This window comes from Aythya marila, assembly GCF_965140915.1.
Source record: "Aythya marila genome assembly, chromosome: 7".
NCBI classification, from domain to species: Eukaryota; Metazoa; Chordata; class Aves; order Anseriformes; family Anatidae; genus Aythya; species Aythya marila.
The window spans coordinates 19,456,924-19,472,762 of NC_139048.1; the positions used below are offsets into that span (position 1 = coordinate 19,456,924).

A 15,839-nucleotide genomic window follows, 5' to 3' on the forward strand; every position below is an offset into this window, starting at 1 on the left:
ACCAAAGTGAAAGAGGTTAATAGAAATAACCTTAGTCTGGAGCTCGAATAAATGAGAGACGTCACAATCAAATATGATGATCTTAAATCATATAGGGTGGGAAGTCTAGACAGCAGCCATCTGAAAGCTACTGTGAGGACTTGTCCAGTTTCCACAACCAACTCCTAACAGAAAATGGAACATAATTCAAACACTCTCATTTTTTTTTATTTTTTATTTTTTTTAAGTGGAGGTGTGCAGTTTGCAGTATATATAGCATAGTGTCTCCTGTTGATAGGATGACCTCTGCTTATGACTGGAGCAAATCATTGCCTTCGAAGAACCGTAGCTTTTTCCTTGGTAGCCCCCTTAGCACAGAGCATTGTCACTCTGAGCTGCAGTACTGGTTGCCATAGGTTCTGTTATTTCAACAGACAACTCTTTGCGCAGCCCATTCATAGGGCATGAAAGAAATTATTCTAGAGAAGCCTGAGTAAAAAGAGGTGCGATAGGTGCCAATTAGCTGCTTATTCTTCTATGCTCATTCTGCCTGGAGTGGGCAGGGGAGGCATTTTGTGCGTATTTGTGAGAGAAAGCTGTTGACCACCTTCAGAAATGAGTCATTTGGCATCATTAGTTATATCTGAACAGGTCATCCATGGAAGAGAGACCAGATGCTAGAAGGATAAGAAGGAATTTACCTTTCAAATACGTCTAAAGAGTCCTGTAGAGGTTCAGCTACAGCCAGAAGACAAGCTGCCTCTGCATCTTCAACTCATCCTTTCTGGTATCCTGTCAGTGGGGACAAAACAGTGTGGAACTGGTGATTATGAACAGGATGGAACAAATAACAGGGCTTGTGCATATTTGTAGGGTAGAAATGGAATCTAAAATCCTCAGCATCTTAAGGCTGTATTGCATCACCGTCTATTGGCCTGTGGCGTGTTAAAACAGTAAGTTACAAAGGGAAGGGAATGAGGAACAAACCATGTCATGGTACAAGTGAAAGTGAGGAGAGAGAGAGGGAAGCTTCATTTTTTAATTTAATGAGGAAAAAAAAAAAAAGACAATTAGACCTGATTTTTCTGTGTTTTTATTATTATTATTACTATTTTGTTTGTTCTAGCAACACTTTAAAAAAAAAAAAAAAAAAAAGAAAAAAAAGAAAGAAATATTGAGTGTTGTAATTGTGAAATGCCATTTGCTCTGTCATCAGAACAGTGCACCAGGGGCTTCCAGATTCTAGTTTCCAGTTGGGGATGAGGCAGAACAAATAATTTGCAGAACAACTTCTCTGATGTGGACTTGTATTAATGGAAGAGATGGAGTGATGTGGGTTGGTTTGGTGACTCCAATGGCAGCAGTTCACAGGAGATATAGCCGAGGAGCTCTAGCTGCAGAACTGAAAAGAGGAGCATTAACTAGTCAAAATTCAAGACCTTGTGACTCTGTAAGAGTCTGTAGAAACTAAACATCTTTGTTTAAATACACAATCTAGTTCTTATTTAAAACATAGCATCCAAATGGAATGTTTTGTCCAGTCTTTTTCTAAGGAAGTTGAAAGAATATAATTTTGTAGCATGGCACGAATCTTTAACGTCATTGCTAGAAGTCTTCAGTTCTTGTGCCATAATGAGACTTGGACGCCCACTGATGTAGAAATATGTCTTGAACTAGCCAAAGACATTATTGGTAAGACAGAGGATCACAAAGTCTCTGTTTTGTGGTTCAACCATTCTTGCATTTGAAGCACTGGTAACAATAATTCAACATGATGGGTGATCTCAGTCGTATCAGTAAGGTCATCTTCATTATCTTCCACACTTTCCCTCTTTTTCAAAGTCAACTTTTTCTATGAGTTATTTCAGGAGACATCAAATGCAGCTCTCTGTTAACACATGGGTATGTATGAGAAGCTTAAGTACCCTGGTATATATTTTATGGAAGTGTGAGGGGAAAAAAAAACAAAACACCTTAACACTTTGTTCCAAGCAAATACACTGAAGGATGCATAATAAACCTGCAAAAGTTTTCATCATACAGAGAAAATGTGTTTAAAAACAAACAAACAAACAGCTTCCAGGTGCCATTGGTTAATAAATAAATAAAAGCTGTTTTTGAAAATTTCCATGTATTTTATGTTAGAAGCATCTATAATAATTGTCTACATTCTTTCTATCCTTCCTAAATGTCAGTGACCTGATTTTGTGGTTTCTATTGCGGCTGTAAAGACATTGCTGAAAGATGCAGGTCTGGGAGTTTAACTTGATGCATAATCTCACTTTCTAAAGCTGTTAGCCCAGTTCTGCTGTATATTCTTAGGGCACGTGTTTAAGTGCACTTGAAACACTGAAAATAAAATATGGGTGTTGCTGCTGTAAGTAGCATTAAATATACGTGAAGATCGAATGAAACCTCCAGAGGTAGGAGGTGAGAACTAAACAGCCTTCAACTGAGAGCTAAACAGCCTTGGCTGTGCACCGGGGGCCTCTTAACAGCTCAGAGTGAGATATCTTACACGTACTGGACGATTGGATCATGTACTACTCTTACTGCTGTGTGTTATTGAATGCCTGCCTGAGCAAGGCAGCCCTTTCGCCCTTCAAGATGTTCATTTTTGAGTGTGAGTGCCTGCTGCTCAGTTACGAACGCACTGAGAAGCAGCCTTGCTTGTGGATCCCGCTGTGCTGGAGCCTGTGTGGGTGAGCAGGGTGTGATGACTTTGTGCTGAGGCTCCAGGTGAGAGTTGAGCCCTGATGTTCCCGTCCTGCACCAGGACCGATTGTTCCTGTCACAGCAGAGCAAGCTGCCAGCCATCACGTGCATGCTGTGGTCAGGACAGTCGTCGTGTGACTTCTAAAACTGGTCTGCTGTCTGGTTTTGTTCTTATCAGTGTTTGGTTTTTATACTCTCTGTTAACTGTGATAAATACTTAATCTTTTGCTCTGCTTCTGGATTTCTTGACAGTGGGAGAAGTTACAGATGACAGCCAGCGAGAGGAGGAAGATCATGTGCTCTGTGACATTCCATATCATTGCCATCACCTGCGTTGTGTGGTCTCTGTATGTCCTCATAGACAGGACTGCTGAAGAGATTAAACAGGGACAGACTACTGGTATGTTACTCGGTTATCTTCCCACTTACTCCCTTGGAATAATTATTGATCCTGAATGCAGAGAGGGTGTACAACATGAGTGTGCAGGTAATGCTTTTACTTAGATGAGGCAGCTTTAGCCTGAGGTTGGGTTGGGTTAAAAGCAGTTTTTAAATGACTTAGTTAAATTGGTGTAAATTTGTCTGTGGGTGCTTTTAAGTCTATTTCAGAGCAATTTCTTTTGCAGTTATGAAATGCACAGATACGGGAACCAATCCACTGTAGCAGACACAAAATTGCATTGGCTTAGCTAATGTAGTTTTCAACTGCAACACTTACAGAGCAGATAGGGATGTAAGCATTTGTTTGCTGCTATGGCTACCTTTAGCTGAGCAAAATGAGAACAGTTTAAAAAAAGAGAAGAAGAAAGAGGAACCTAAATCCAAATCTTTGAGCCAAACTAACAGGATTAGTCTTTCTATTCAGCCATCTGTGAGATGGGTTAGCACAAGTTTCCTGTGAGAGACATGTTCAGCTGGAGAAATTGTAATTAGTGGTTGTACACGAAGCAGAAGAAATTCAGGTTGATTCTTAGGACTCCAATTCATGCAACTGAGATGAGACACACTGCAATTCATGCAGTGGTTGCCACCCCACTGCAAGGATGTCTTAACTTCTTGAACAGTAAGTTTTCTTCAGAATGCCAGCTGTAAATTTACCAAATTGAAATCTGTTTACCTTGGTGTGCTGGGCCATGATTTCCATCTGTTGTAGAACGGTTTCTCAGGCAACTGAGCTCCCCCTGAAGGCAGGGATAGGAGGGACAGGGTGTGTAACAAGGCTGGGAGCGATTGTGGCTGATTCAAAGTAAACTGTACTGGCTTGCAGAGCGCTGGATGCCAACTTGATAAGCAGTTGGAGAATGCTTAGCTTGTGGTTGAAGAGCATCATCTGTGGAGGTAGCTGAGCATCAATAGACCTGCAAACCCACAGAGCCGTTATTCTTTTCAGAACAGAATCACACTTTAAACAGAACTGTTTTGCAGTAATTTTTAATTTTAGCTGTAGTTAGATTGTTCATAGCTTCAGTCAGGAAGCTGCTTTGAATGAAAGCTTGTAGTTTTTGTTCTATCCAACACTTTTTTCTGTGTATGGTAAAAATTGTTGTTCTTTCAATGTAAGGTTTCCATATAATAATGAAAAGCATATGCTGTCAAAGATTTGTAGTCTCCAGGTTATTTTAGCAAATAAATATATTAGATGAACATGACTAGGAAGAGTAACGGAATATTTAGCACGTGTTACAATGCTGTCTTTGCTCCCTTCATTTGGATTCTAAATCTGGGGAGTGCTCCGAGGAGCTGGGGTGCATGTGGGGAGTGTGCATACATTTATGAATTCATGTCTGCACAGTGGCAAGCGTAGGCTATTGCTGCCTACAGATAGCATCAGATAGCTCACCTGTGAGTCAGAGGTTCAGATATTAATCACTGGTGGGATTTCATCAGTAGTCATGTTGCAGTGCCCTTTGGGTTTGGGGAGTAAAGTATTTTCCATCTTTTCACACTACCATGCATTTCCAAAAGAACAGTGGCCTGCACATTGGTAAAAACTTTGAAGACTTGTCTGTGATTTTGCTATGCTGCTGCTGATTCTGTGAGAAACCTGGAAGTGTGTGATTCAGTGTGGTTTCATATCCATCTTGTGATGCTTATCTTTCAAGAGGAGAGAGACTGAGTGGATTCAGGACCTATAAAAGAAGATGTATAAAATATGTAATCCCTCATTTAAATGTAGGTGATAGAAATGTAACAAGATCCAGTGGCTGAGTGTTCAAGCCACACAAATTCAGGAAAAGTACAGGTGGTTGTTCTTAATATGGCAGATAAGCTTGCTAGAACACTTCAGTATCTTCAACACTTGCCATTTTGCACCAGAAGAGATGCTGTAGTTCAACTAGAAGATACTGGGTCTGATGAGGATAAAATTGTCTGCTCATTCAACATGTTATGTGAACTCAACTAGCTTAGAAGCCTGCATATGTTTAACTTAAAGGGAGAAACAAGGCAAAACAAAAAAAAATTGGCAGAATACAAACTCTGTGATAGTCTCCTTAAGGAATGTTTTTGAGAGACGCCATATTGTCTACCCAATATTGACCTGGTCCTTTTTATATATTCATTTTTTTTTCTTTCTTTCTTTCAGGGATTCTAGAATGGCCATTTTGGACTAAGTTGGTGGTTGTGGCTATTGGTTTCACTGGAGGACTTCTGTTCATGTATGTACAATGCAAAGTGTACGTACAGCTATGGAAGAGACTTAAAGCTTATAACCGAGTAATATATGTACAAAACTGTCCGGAAACTAGCAAAAAGAATATTTTTGAAAAACCTGCACTAATGGAGCCAAACTTTGAAAGTAAAGAAATGCTTGGGGTTCACCATTCAGATACAAACTCTTCACATTACACAGAGCCAGAAGACTGTGCTGCAGAAATCCTTCACGTCTGACTGCTGGGTGGGATGGGTGTTTCTGTATGTCCTTGAAGATTTAAAATATCATTGTTTACTGCAAACTGCTCTACCTTTTTAAAATTGGCTAACAGCCGAGGTCTGGCAGATGAAGTTTTTTACATTTGCGTTTTGTGGGAATTTTTTTAAATCCCTTTGGCGTATCTGTCAATGTTATCATGGTTGCATACCTCTCAACGTTTCGTCTCACGTACTGGGCTGATCGAAGAGCCACAGGTTACTGAGTAGAATGAGCCTTGGTTGTGGTATTAAGCAAGCCGCTGGTGAACTGTCATCAACTTCATGGAGTCTGTTACTTTAGAAGATGACTCTAAATGATTCTGGAAAACGTGTAGAGTGTTGGTTGTTGTCTTTTTTTCCTGTCTTGTGTTTTTTTTTTTTCTAAGCAGGATGAAGGAGGCTGTCCCAGAAACTGAGGGAAATGAGAAAGCTAGAGTCTAATCTACTGCTAACACTGCCACTAACATTTTGTCTTAGGCAGCAAGTGTAAAATTATGCTTTACATATTGTGATGAGACTCATAAAGCATATAGCACTTTTAAAAATCTTTATTTTGTAATATGTATGTCCAATGAGAATGAAACTTGAAAGAATGTGTCATTTTTCAGAACATTTCTTCATTCTCTACCCCATCCATTCTACTGAAACGTAAACCTCTTGCCTTATTTAAAAAAAAATTAAAATTCCAACCTGTGATTTCCAACACATGAACACATTATCTTACTAAACATAACACTAAAAAACTGCCTCTTTGGGTTTCCTTTGAGGAACAATGTTTTTTTCAAAGAATGTTGCACTCGTGACTTGTGTTTGGGAAGTAGTGGATGTGTACAGTGTTTGTTTTCAATACGTAATGGTTTCAATGCTCTGGGGATTGGTTTTGCTTTTTTTTTTTTTTTTTTTTTTTTTTTTTTTAGCAGGTCAGGCCATCAACAGACCTGCACCTATATACCTGATGTAACTTTCATTCCGAACCATTGGTTAAGATTTTGTTGGTATATTAGTAAAAATGTGAGCTGTTATGGAAAAAAGATACTTAGTCAATACAGCTGAAATTGGTTTTCCTTCTTTAGTGCTGTGTCATGTGTGAATTACCCAAGAATTTGGCATTGTGAGGGGAAGTACTAAGTTCAAAGTTGAGGAAGTGAATGTTACATTAAGTGTATGAGTTTAAACATGGTTTTAGTCCTGAGGCGATGAATTACATGGTCAGAGAATTGCTTTGGCTATTGCTTTGAATTTGGGACTTCTTTTTAATCAGTCAGCTTTAACAAAAAGAGGGACAGTATTAAAATCTGTTTGCAGAGCTTTAGACAGACTTACCCATTTACTTGACCGTTCTGCTTCACTGAACCACTGTCCAGTTTCAAGTCATTTAACCAAAGTCTCACATCAGTGTGACTGGGGCAGGCCCAAAGCCCCACTAAAACTCAGCACATGAGGCTTCTGCATCTGAAAGCTAACTTTCTCTACCAGAGCCTAGTCTGAATCTCTGTAAAGACAATGATAATCTTCTGATTGGTGTTAGTAGGAGTTGCCTGGACTTCTCAGTTAGGTAAAAGCTTCTGCTTATTTACTGAGATACTGAATTAAATCCTGAGGTCCAGTTCAGGTTTTACTTTGTCCTTTCCAAGTACAACTTTCATTGGGCATAATCTTCTCATACTAAAATTAGTTGCTTTAACATATCCCAAAGAATAAGAGATCAGTGATTTATTTTTTTCTTAAAATGTAATATTAATTTATTTCTAAATTAATCTTAAAAAAAAAAAAAATAAATGCCTCAGAGGGGTGTATGGTAAGAGAACACACACTAAGAGCTGTTAGAAGAAAAGTGTGTGCGCACCTCTGTATGATCTCATGCTTGAAGCTTACTGGCTGTGATCTTCATGAACAACATGGTACCTTGTTCTTGAAATGTTTTAAAATATTAAGATTTCTGGACAGTCCTAGCAAAGCTGCGCTGGCATGGGTTTGCATACTGTGTGAGGTGTCAGGATATCCCATACTTATGTGATAAAGGCAGAGAAGCCCTGCTAATACCTGGGCAGCAGTCTTCATGGCCACGTTCATGTAGAGTTTGTTGCCTACACCTGCCATATTTTAAAGTGCAATTACTTGGACCCTTTCTTGAACTCCACTGTGGATGATCCTGCTCCGAGAACTCAGATAGATAACATTGAGTCTTGGTTTGGTTTTTGTTCTGTGAAAAGGTTTACTGGATAAACTCAGGTGGGTTGATCAGGTCTTATACACCTTCATCGTTTTCTTCTGAAATGCCCAAGTGCACACGGCTTTCGTGTCTGCAAGATGCACAGAATCAGTTGCAGACTGATGCTGTGTGTGTTCTCATCTGATCTGTGGCCACTAAGGAAATGAAATGAAAATGGACAAGTTCTGGTATGAAACCTGTGTGTGCTCCAGTTCACACCTGAGAAGCAAAAGTGTCTGACTGATGTTCTGACAAGCGCCAGTATGGCATACTGTAAGATGCTGGTCCTGTTTCAATCACTGTCACAAATGATTCTTGGTAAAGCATTGTGAAATCTCATTTGGCATTTTGGAAGCTCCATGCAACATATGCCAGTTGGTGTTCAGTGTATTCAGGATGCTGAAGTTTTGTTTTGTTTGTTTGTTTTTGCTGTAACCCTATGTATCTTCAACTTGGGAAGAAAAACCATCTCTAGTAAAATCTTCTGGGGAAAAATAATTGCAGATAAAATTGTTCTAGCCAGTGTTGCTGCTTACCGTTCCCTTTCCACAGTAGCTTTTTTCTGAAAGAAAAGCATAGTATTTAATTCTCTGCTCTACTGAGGATTGCTTAAACCAGCAGGAGCTGGTTTGAACTAGAAGAGATCCATCTGTCAGGATTTTTTGTTTATGCCGATCACACTTGTGCTAATTCTTGCCTGATGTTAACAGGGGGCTTCTGGAGCTGCAGTTCTCTGCTTCTGCATGGTGCTATCAAATGGTGTAAGAAGGCTGAATGGTGCTTTTTCTTTTTTCCTCCTTAAGGAGATTCTGTTGACTTGTTTTCAGCTTCTAGCTGTGAGGCACTGATGCTAGCTCAGGTGAGCACCGTTCTTTCTGCCCAATGTTGGTAAGGGAAGCGATCATGCCCCCCATCACACCAGGCATTCCAAAACTTCCTTTTGGCAGCTTTCGAAATGACAAATAAAGTCTGACTTTTCTGGTCCTTGTCCTTTCCCCGGGATTAGCTCAGATTACATGTGACTTCCCTGAGATGAGAATTTAAATAGGAGGGAATGTAGGCTCAATACCATCTACCACAGCCCCTTTGCTAGATTGCCAGAACCTTTACTGGTATGGCCCAGACATCTGACCAGACTCCCTTTGCTATTGACTCCTAAGTCCTGTCCAAAAAATCACTGACTATGCCAAGGAAATCTCCCTGCTATGTCGTGTTCAGCGCATCTGCCAGGTCATGAACATGTGTTGTGTTAGAAATACAGGCATATGCTGCATAAGATTGCTTCACTTTATGAGATCATGAAATGTTAAATTACTATGATTTCTCAGGACTTTCTTCAACTGTAATCCAGTATTTTGCAGAGGAGGTCAGTGTTTAAAATGTTTCCCTGGGCTCTGAAGAGGTGGCCAGTTCCACCACCATTACCTGGTGAATGTCATTGAGGTTGGCTTTGCTTCAGCAGAAGGGACTCAACAAAGGTTACACCAAGCCTGCAAGGAGCTAGACAAGTCCTGGGCCTCTGTCCCACAGCATGAGAAGTCCTGGGAATCAATAGTAACTCCCTGTCCAGCCCTCCTACTGTGTCCCCTGTGCTGATCAGGGCATCCAGCCTACTTGTGCTGGTGCTGTATCAGGAGCAGATTCCTTCTGCCCTGTGTTTTCTGGGTAAGTATCTATTACAAACTGGGACTTGGCTCCCCTAAAGCTGAGGCGTGTTAAGATACAGATTTCCAGTGTAGTCTGCTGTGGAGGTTGCGGCCAGCAATGAAAGGGAGGTCTGTGTTTCTGGTTGGATCCCTCTCAAATATGCGTGAAACAGGGCAAATACAAAAGCAAGGATATTGCTGGCTGGATTTTCGCAGCATTATATTAGATATGCAAAGAAAACTTCTAAACAGGACCTTTTATTTTGTGATTATTTTCTAGTTCTGAGATATTGCAGTGTCTGTATATTCCAATGAAGTACTGAAAGCACTTGTCTTTGTATAGAAGATAACTGTTTAAAAATTGCAGCTGATCTTGTACTTAGGTAAAACATTTGTAGATAGGTAATTGTATAACATTAAACAACTTTACACTGGCATGTGTTGTATAGTTTATACAAGACACTTCACAGTTCTGCAGAATTTTTTAGCTAGTAAATTTCTAGTAACTTAAATGTATAGTTTTGTATACTTTCATGTATGTTCATTTTCTCAGTATTGCCACTTGCAGAATTATTTTTAGTTTCTTAAACTGTAATTGGTTATTTGTGTGTGATACACAGGGTTATTGACTGCAGCAATAAAGTGTTTCTATAAAAAAAAAAAAAAAAAGAAACAGAACAAACCAAAATCAGCACAGTATCCATTTTGTTTCAAACAGCACTAGCAGCCCAGCCTGGAGAAAAGTTGAGCTTCCCAGTAGTGGGATGATCAAATGAAGTGAGTTAATTTCACCAGAGTGAACCCAGGACCACATGGCTCTTCAGCATAGGGCGCCAACATGCAGTAGGATCCATGACAATTAGATGTCATAGATCATAAAAGGTTAGTTAATCACCAGAATAAGTGGGTGACTCCTTCATTGCAGTGAGAAGATAAAACTTTGTATAGGTGCTTTGGGGTCAGGTGTAGGAATCGTGGGAAGAGTTGTCTGTTTGTTCCATGCAGGAGGTGGAGAGAGGACTCCTGTAGGCAGTAAAATCTGTGGAGCTTCTTGAGTCAATGCTGAGTGTTGCTGTGAGTGATGTCTGATATCGTCATTCTCATGTGCATTGGTGCCGAGCAGATGATGCTCGTTACACTGATTCATGTCTAAGAAGAAAGTTTGCATAAGCATCAAGTGGTGGACAACTGCAATAGCTGTTCATTGCATAAAGCACAACTGCAGTGCTATATGTGCTTTCATGGCAAGACCAAGCCTCAGGCATGAAGTCTTCAGCAGTTTGTATAGAATAGGTTTCTAGCACCGGTATATCAAGGAAAACTGCTATATGCACTGATATGAGACAGCTTGTAACAAAAGCATAAGTGCCAAAGAGTAAATAAGATCTGGAAAATTGGCAGTAACAGACACGGGGGGGTCTCAAAGAAACTTTTAATTTATCTTTCTTTTTTAAGAGTGACTAATTTTGAATTTTATTTCAGGTAAGGAATGGGAGGATATTTAATACTGCAGCCCTAGAGAGGTGTTTTTCATGCAAAGCAAAAATGTCTGTGTCCTGTATTCCTTAGTGAAGCACATCTGGTGATGGTACATGAAACTGCTTGTATAAAGCTTACTAAAATGCACCAGCAAATCTTATATACAAAAATACCTTGCTGGAGAGATGGTAAGTGAGATACAGGGCCTGCCATTTGATTGACAGTCTCTGGGCTAAAAAGCTGATAGGCTTCTTAAGGAGCAGAGCCTGTAGAGCTGTTTGGACTCTGGTTTAAAAACGCTTTTGGCATCAGGCACCTCAAGTTAATGACAAAATAACTTCTTCCCTCTTGCAAACCTCACTTTGATCTGAGAGTCTTGCTGTCACTGTGTGAAGCGTGCCCATCTCCAAGGCAGAGCAGAACAGTGGCACAGCTGTGGCTCCAGGGACTGAATTTTTCAGCTGACCTCAGGAGCTGAAGCCATGTGGTGAGTAGTGACTGTCAGCTGGTGGACAGCGTCAGTGTGAACTGCGTCTTGCACCAGGACAGAGGGAAGCCATATGAGGCAGGAGGGCAGTAGCAGGGATTGGGAAGATCCACCTGAGTGTCTTCTAGGAGCTGTGGAGGTGTTAAATGGAGACTGCAGCTGCTGCCTCCCGGCTCCTCAGAAAACCAAGCCCCTTGAGAGCCAGACTTGTGCCTGCTAGCCTGCTCTGGTGGGACCCCTAGGAAAGAGGGCTGAGGGAAGCAGAGGGATGAGGTGCAGAAAGCAGGGTTCACAGGACGCCCTGGCTGGAGAGGAGATGACCTCTCTGCAAGGGCGTTGTCAGGAAGCCACTGTCCAGATTTCCCCATCCTCAGCCTGTTCACCCGTATCATAGTGTGTTTGCCCTTCCCATTCATTCTACTCATGCAACCCAAATTTCCTTTGTCTTCCCTCCAGCCCTTCCTCTTTCACCACTGTCATTATTTTCTCAGTCCTCATCTTGTCTCTGGGCAAAGTAGGGCAGAGAGGGTTGTGTCAGGAGGAGTCAAATTACGTCAGCATGTGATTCATAAGGATAACTATGGAAGTACTCGAAACTGGCACTGTGTATATAAAGCTCAGTGTCAGCCTGACATCCCAGTTTTTCCTGTAAATCATGTGTTTGGCTCCTTTCTCTGATGTGTAGGATGCTCTCTGATGTTTTGGGATTGATGGGGTATGGTGTTACCACAATCCAGACAGTGAGAAGAGGATGCTTTTTCACAGCCTTAGGATGGATGGATGACATCAGAAAATCAGGCAAAAATATCTCATAGAATACGAACCAGAGGTTTAAAAAAAATAAAAATCGTCCTGGCCACATGGAGAGGAGTAAGTAATTCAGAAGGGAGGCAGGGAAGGTTTTAAAAATGATAGAGCTCTGCATAAAGGAAATATGGAACAAGTTCAGTGCATTATTACTCAGGATAGAATAATTGAAAAAGTAATACTACTCAGAAAGGGTCAAGTGATGGCAAACTTTAAGAATACTCTTTTAAAGTGTATTCTAGAGAAAAGGCAAGATTGGTGACAGAGGAACTGGTAGCTGAAAATAGAGAGGAGACCTTGGCTGGCAGTGTTAAGGGGCTGAATTAAGTTGTCTCAAAGGCTTTAACATCAGAGGAGGGTTTGAAGTAACTGAATAAAACAACCCTGAGGCTGCACAGAGCGGAGGAGGGCGATCACCACTCAGGGTGCGCTTGTTAAATCCCCAAACTTCAAGGAATCGGGCTTGCAATTCCTAACATTTTAAGACTTCACTAAAATTAACCTCCCAACCATTTTTGCTGGGAGCTTGGTGGTGTGCTGGTTTGCTCTGATGCTCTCTTCCTCAAAGACCACCTGCAAATAGGGCAGACCATGCAAGCTTAGGAGAATTCATCACTATTAGAGCTGTAGGGTCTGGTGTTGGGGAGAGCATGTTCCTTTGTCAAGGGAAATGGTTATCCTTGTGGTTTGGAGAGAATAGGAAATGTCTCTGACTTGATTCCAACTGAGAAAACAGGTGTCTTAGGCAACATATGTAGTACTTCATATGGGCTTTTTACCCCTCTGCATCCTAAATTAACTCATAAAGTTCCATTGCTCCCTTCCTGAGGATGAACAGGAAGTTCATCCTCAGTCTTTCTGGAGTCTATCTTGCCACTTGTCTTGTTCTCATGCTTTACTTCTTCATCCTGAAAGTGCTGTTACAGGAGGATAGATTTTTTTTCCAGGACCACAGGATTACCTAAGTCATTCTTCTGCCAGCAAGATGATGGTTAATTTTATCCCAATAGAGCACTTTCTCATGAAAATTAAATCCAACAGTTGAGCTTTTTGGTAGCACGTGGCCAAAGTAAGTGGAGGCAGAAGTCAAAGGTATTATTTCAGGGATGAATTTGGACCTGCCTGCCCTCAAATTAGAGCTGATATTGCACGTGCCTCTGTTGGGACTGTCGCCAGGGCTTGGGACATTTGCACCAGACTTCAGTCCCCCACAGCTATTCCAGTTTCATGATTCTCAGATCTCGAAAGGTTGGCCCCAAATGCTGCTGCATTCCTTGTCTCTCTGCCTCCTTTCCTCTCTCTTCTTGCAAAATGCCAGAGCAGCACGGCTACATCTGCAGGGGCAGTGAGAGGATCTGCAGATTTCGGGTAAGTGCTTAAGGATACACAGACTGTTTAAGGATATTGTGGTAAGCGTTGGTATAGCAACCCTGCTTCGGGTTTGTGATAGACTCAACTGGTGTCAGCGTCGCCACCACCTGGATAGCAGAGCAAGGACACCCTGTGCTGAGCTTTGCCGTCCTAGAGTTGACTTCTGGTCCCTCTAGCTGGGACAGAAGCAGGCTTGTGAACAAGGAGCTGCTGCTTTCTGGTCTGGTGGAGCAGTGCAGTTAGCACTCGTGTGTTCTCAGCTACTAAGCCAATGCCCCCTAGATTACTTATGTAGCTTGTAAATTTCTGCAGGCTCTGCTGATCACCTCCATCATTTGGTAATTACCATGTTGCATCATTCCTCCCCATCCCCAGTCCTTTATTAGCATACTTCAGGAGCCATCTGCTGATCCAAATTATCTGTAGCCTCAGGGGAGCTATAAGGGATGTGACATCTTCACAGTACAAACCTGTTTCTCATTGGCATTGCAAGGAGATTGAGAGGGACAGCAACTGCCCTCCGCTGGGAAGTTCGACACAGTGAATCTGAGCACTACTTAGAGGAACAGGACCCATGAATAACCCTCCTGTCCCTGCAGCGGGCTCATGCCCTGCTTCCAAAAAGGGGCAGGGAGTTTTATTTCACCATTCTGGGTGTTTTCCCCTACTGCAGGAACAGGGCTACCAGGCAGAGGCAGCGCCTCCTTCCCAGGCCTGGCCAGAGGAAAGCAGGCTGCCTCTGTCTGTGTGCCTGAGCAGCGGGCTCGCTCGTCCCTTGTCCTAGTCTTTAGGACACTCACCTTGGATGCAGCCAGGTGATCCAACTGCCTTTTCCAAGTATGGTTTCCTTGTCCGACGTCAAGCAACCATCAGGTAAAACACAGAAGAGAATCATGCAGGGGTCTCATATGGTGCGGTCTCCTCAGGGGTGAAATAAGGTAGTCTCTTGGTAAAAGGGCTGGTTTTTCTTTTTGCACATAGAAAAATGATCTGTTCTGTTTGGCAGGATCTTGATATGAAGCATGTGCAATTCTACCAATAGTAAACACTATCATTAATAAATCACTGCAAGTGGAAATTGAGATAAAATTGAAAGGTTCTAAAGGAGCAGACTAAAAAGAGATAGAGTTGTGAAGGGGCTGGAGGGAGAACAACACACTCCTGTGGATTTCAGATACAGGACCAAACTCACCAAGTATTTTCTTTACTGTGTTGGTAAGGGAAGTTGCAGTACTGTAGGGAGACTCCACAGGCAGATCTGTGCAGAAGAGGCCAGAACAGTCTGAAAACAAAACCTAACACCCATGGGAATGGGATGGGTTCAAACGCTGCTTGGGAACTGAAATGCAAAGAAATGTGGAAACCCACTAAACAAGGTTTGAACAACACTTTGCTCCGTATTTGCAGCAAAACCAAAGGTGCCCAGAAGGTGGCCTCGTGTCTGACAAAAGCGGGTTCTGAGGAACCGATGTGTGAAAAGATTTTCAGGTAGCTCTGAGTGAAAGCTGACTGTCAGCCTAAATTTAAGAACTTTAGTGCTGGTGGCACCTGTGCAAAAATGATGTGTGATTTCTTTGAAATATGCTATAAAGGGAAAATCAAAAGTAAGGAAGGACTTAGGAGTTTGTGGTGCACTTTCATGGGATCACAGTATCCTTGGAAGGGATTGCGGTGTAGCAGGATGTCGTGGTTCCGCTCGAGTGGGCAGCTGAGCTCCACCACAGCCGCTCTCTCACTCCCCCTCCTCAAAGAGGAATGGGGAGAAAATATGTGAAAAGGGCTCAAGGATTGAGATAAGGACGAGAAAATCACACAATAATTATTGTAACGGGCAAAACAGACTCGGCATAAGGAGATAGTAAGATTTATTGCCTATTACTAACAAGCGAGAGAAGTGAGAAAACAAAGAAAAAAAAAAACAAACCAAAAGCACCTTCCCCCCCCATCCACCCTCTTCCACCTCCTCCCCCCGAGCGGCGCAGGGGAACAGGGAATGGGGGTTATGGTCAGTCTACAGCACTTCTTCTCTGCCGCTCCTTCTCGGTCACTCTCGTCCCCTGTGCTGTGGGGTCCCACCCATGGGATACAGTCCTTGATGAACTGATCCGGCGTGGGCTTCCCACAGGCAGCAGCTCTTCCAGAACTGCTCCAGATACAGGTCCGTACCACGGGGTCCATCCCTCAGGAGAAAACTGCTCCAACCTGGCTCCCCTACGGGCAGCAGCTCCTGCCA

The 15,839-nt window shown here is 42.1% G+C and overlaps 1 protein-coding gene across 2 annotated transcripts in view; it reads left to right on the forward strand.

Annotated features, from left to right (window-relative positions):
* MARCHF8 (membrane associated ring-CH-type finger 8) overlaps window positions 1–10,235 on the forward strand; it is a 94,486-nt gene extending 84,251 nt beyond the window's left edge. For both annotated transcript variants that reach the window (XM_082765455.1, XM_082765454.1), the window contains 2 exons: window positions 2,947–3,094; window positions 5,279–10,235. In XM_082765455.1, coding sequence (XP_082621581.1) covers window positions 2,947–3,094; window positions 5,279–5,583 — 453 coding nt within the window. In that variant the 3' untranslated portion in view covers window positions 5,584–10,235. The remainder of the gene's footprint in view (window positions 1–2,946; window positions 3,095–5,278) is intronic.
* Window positions 10,236–15,839: the final 5,604 nt, after the last annotated feature.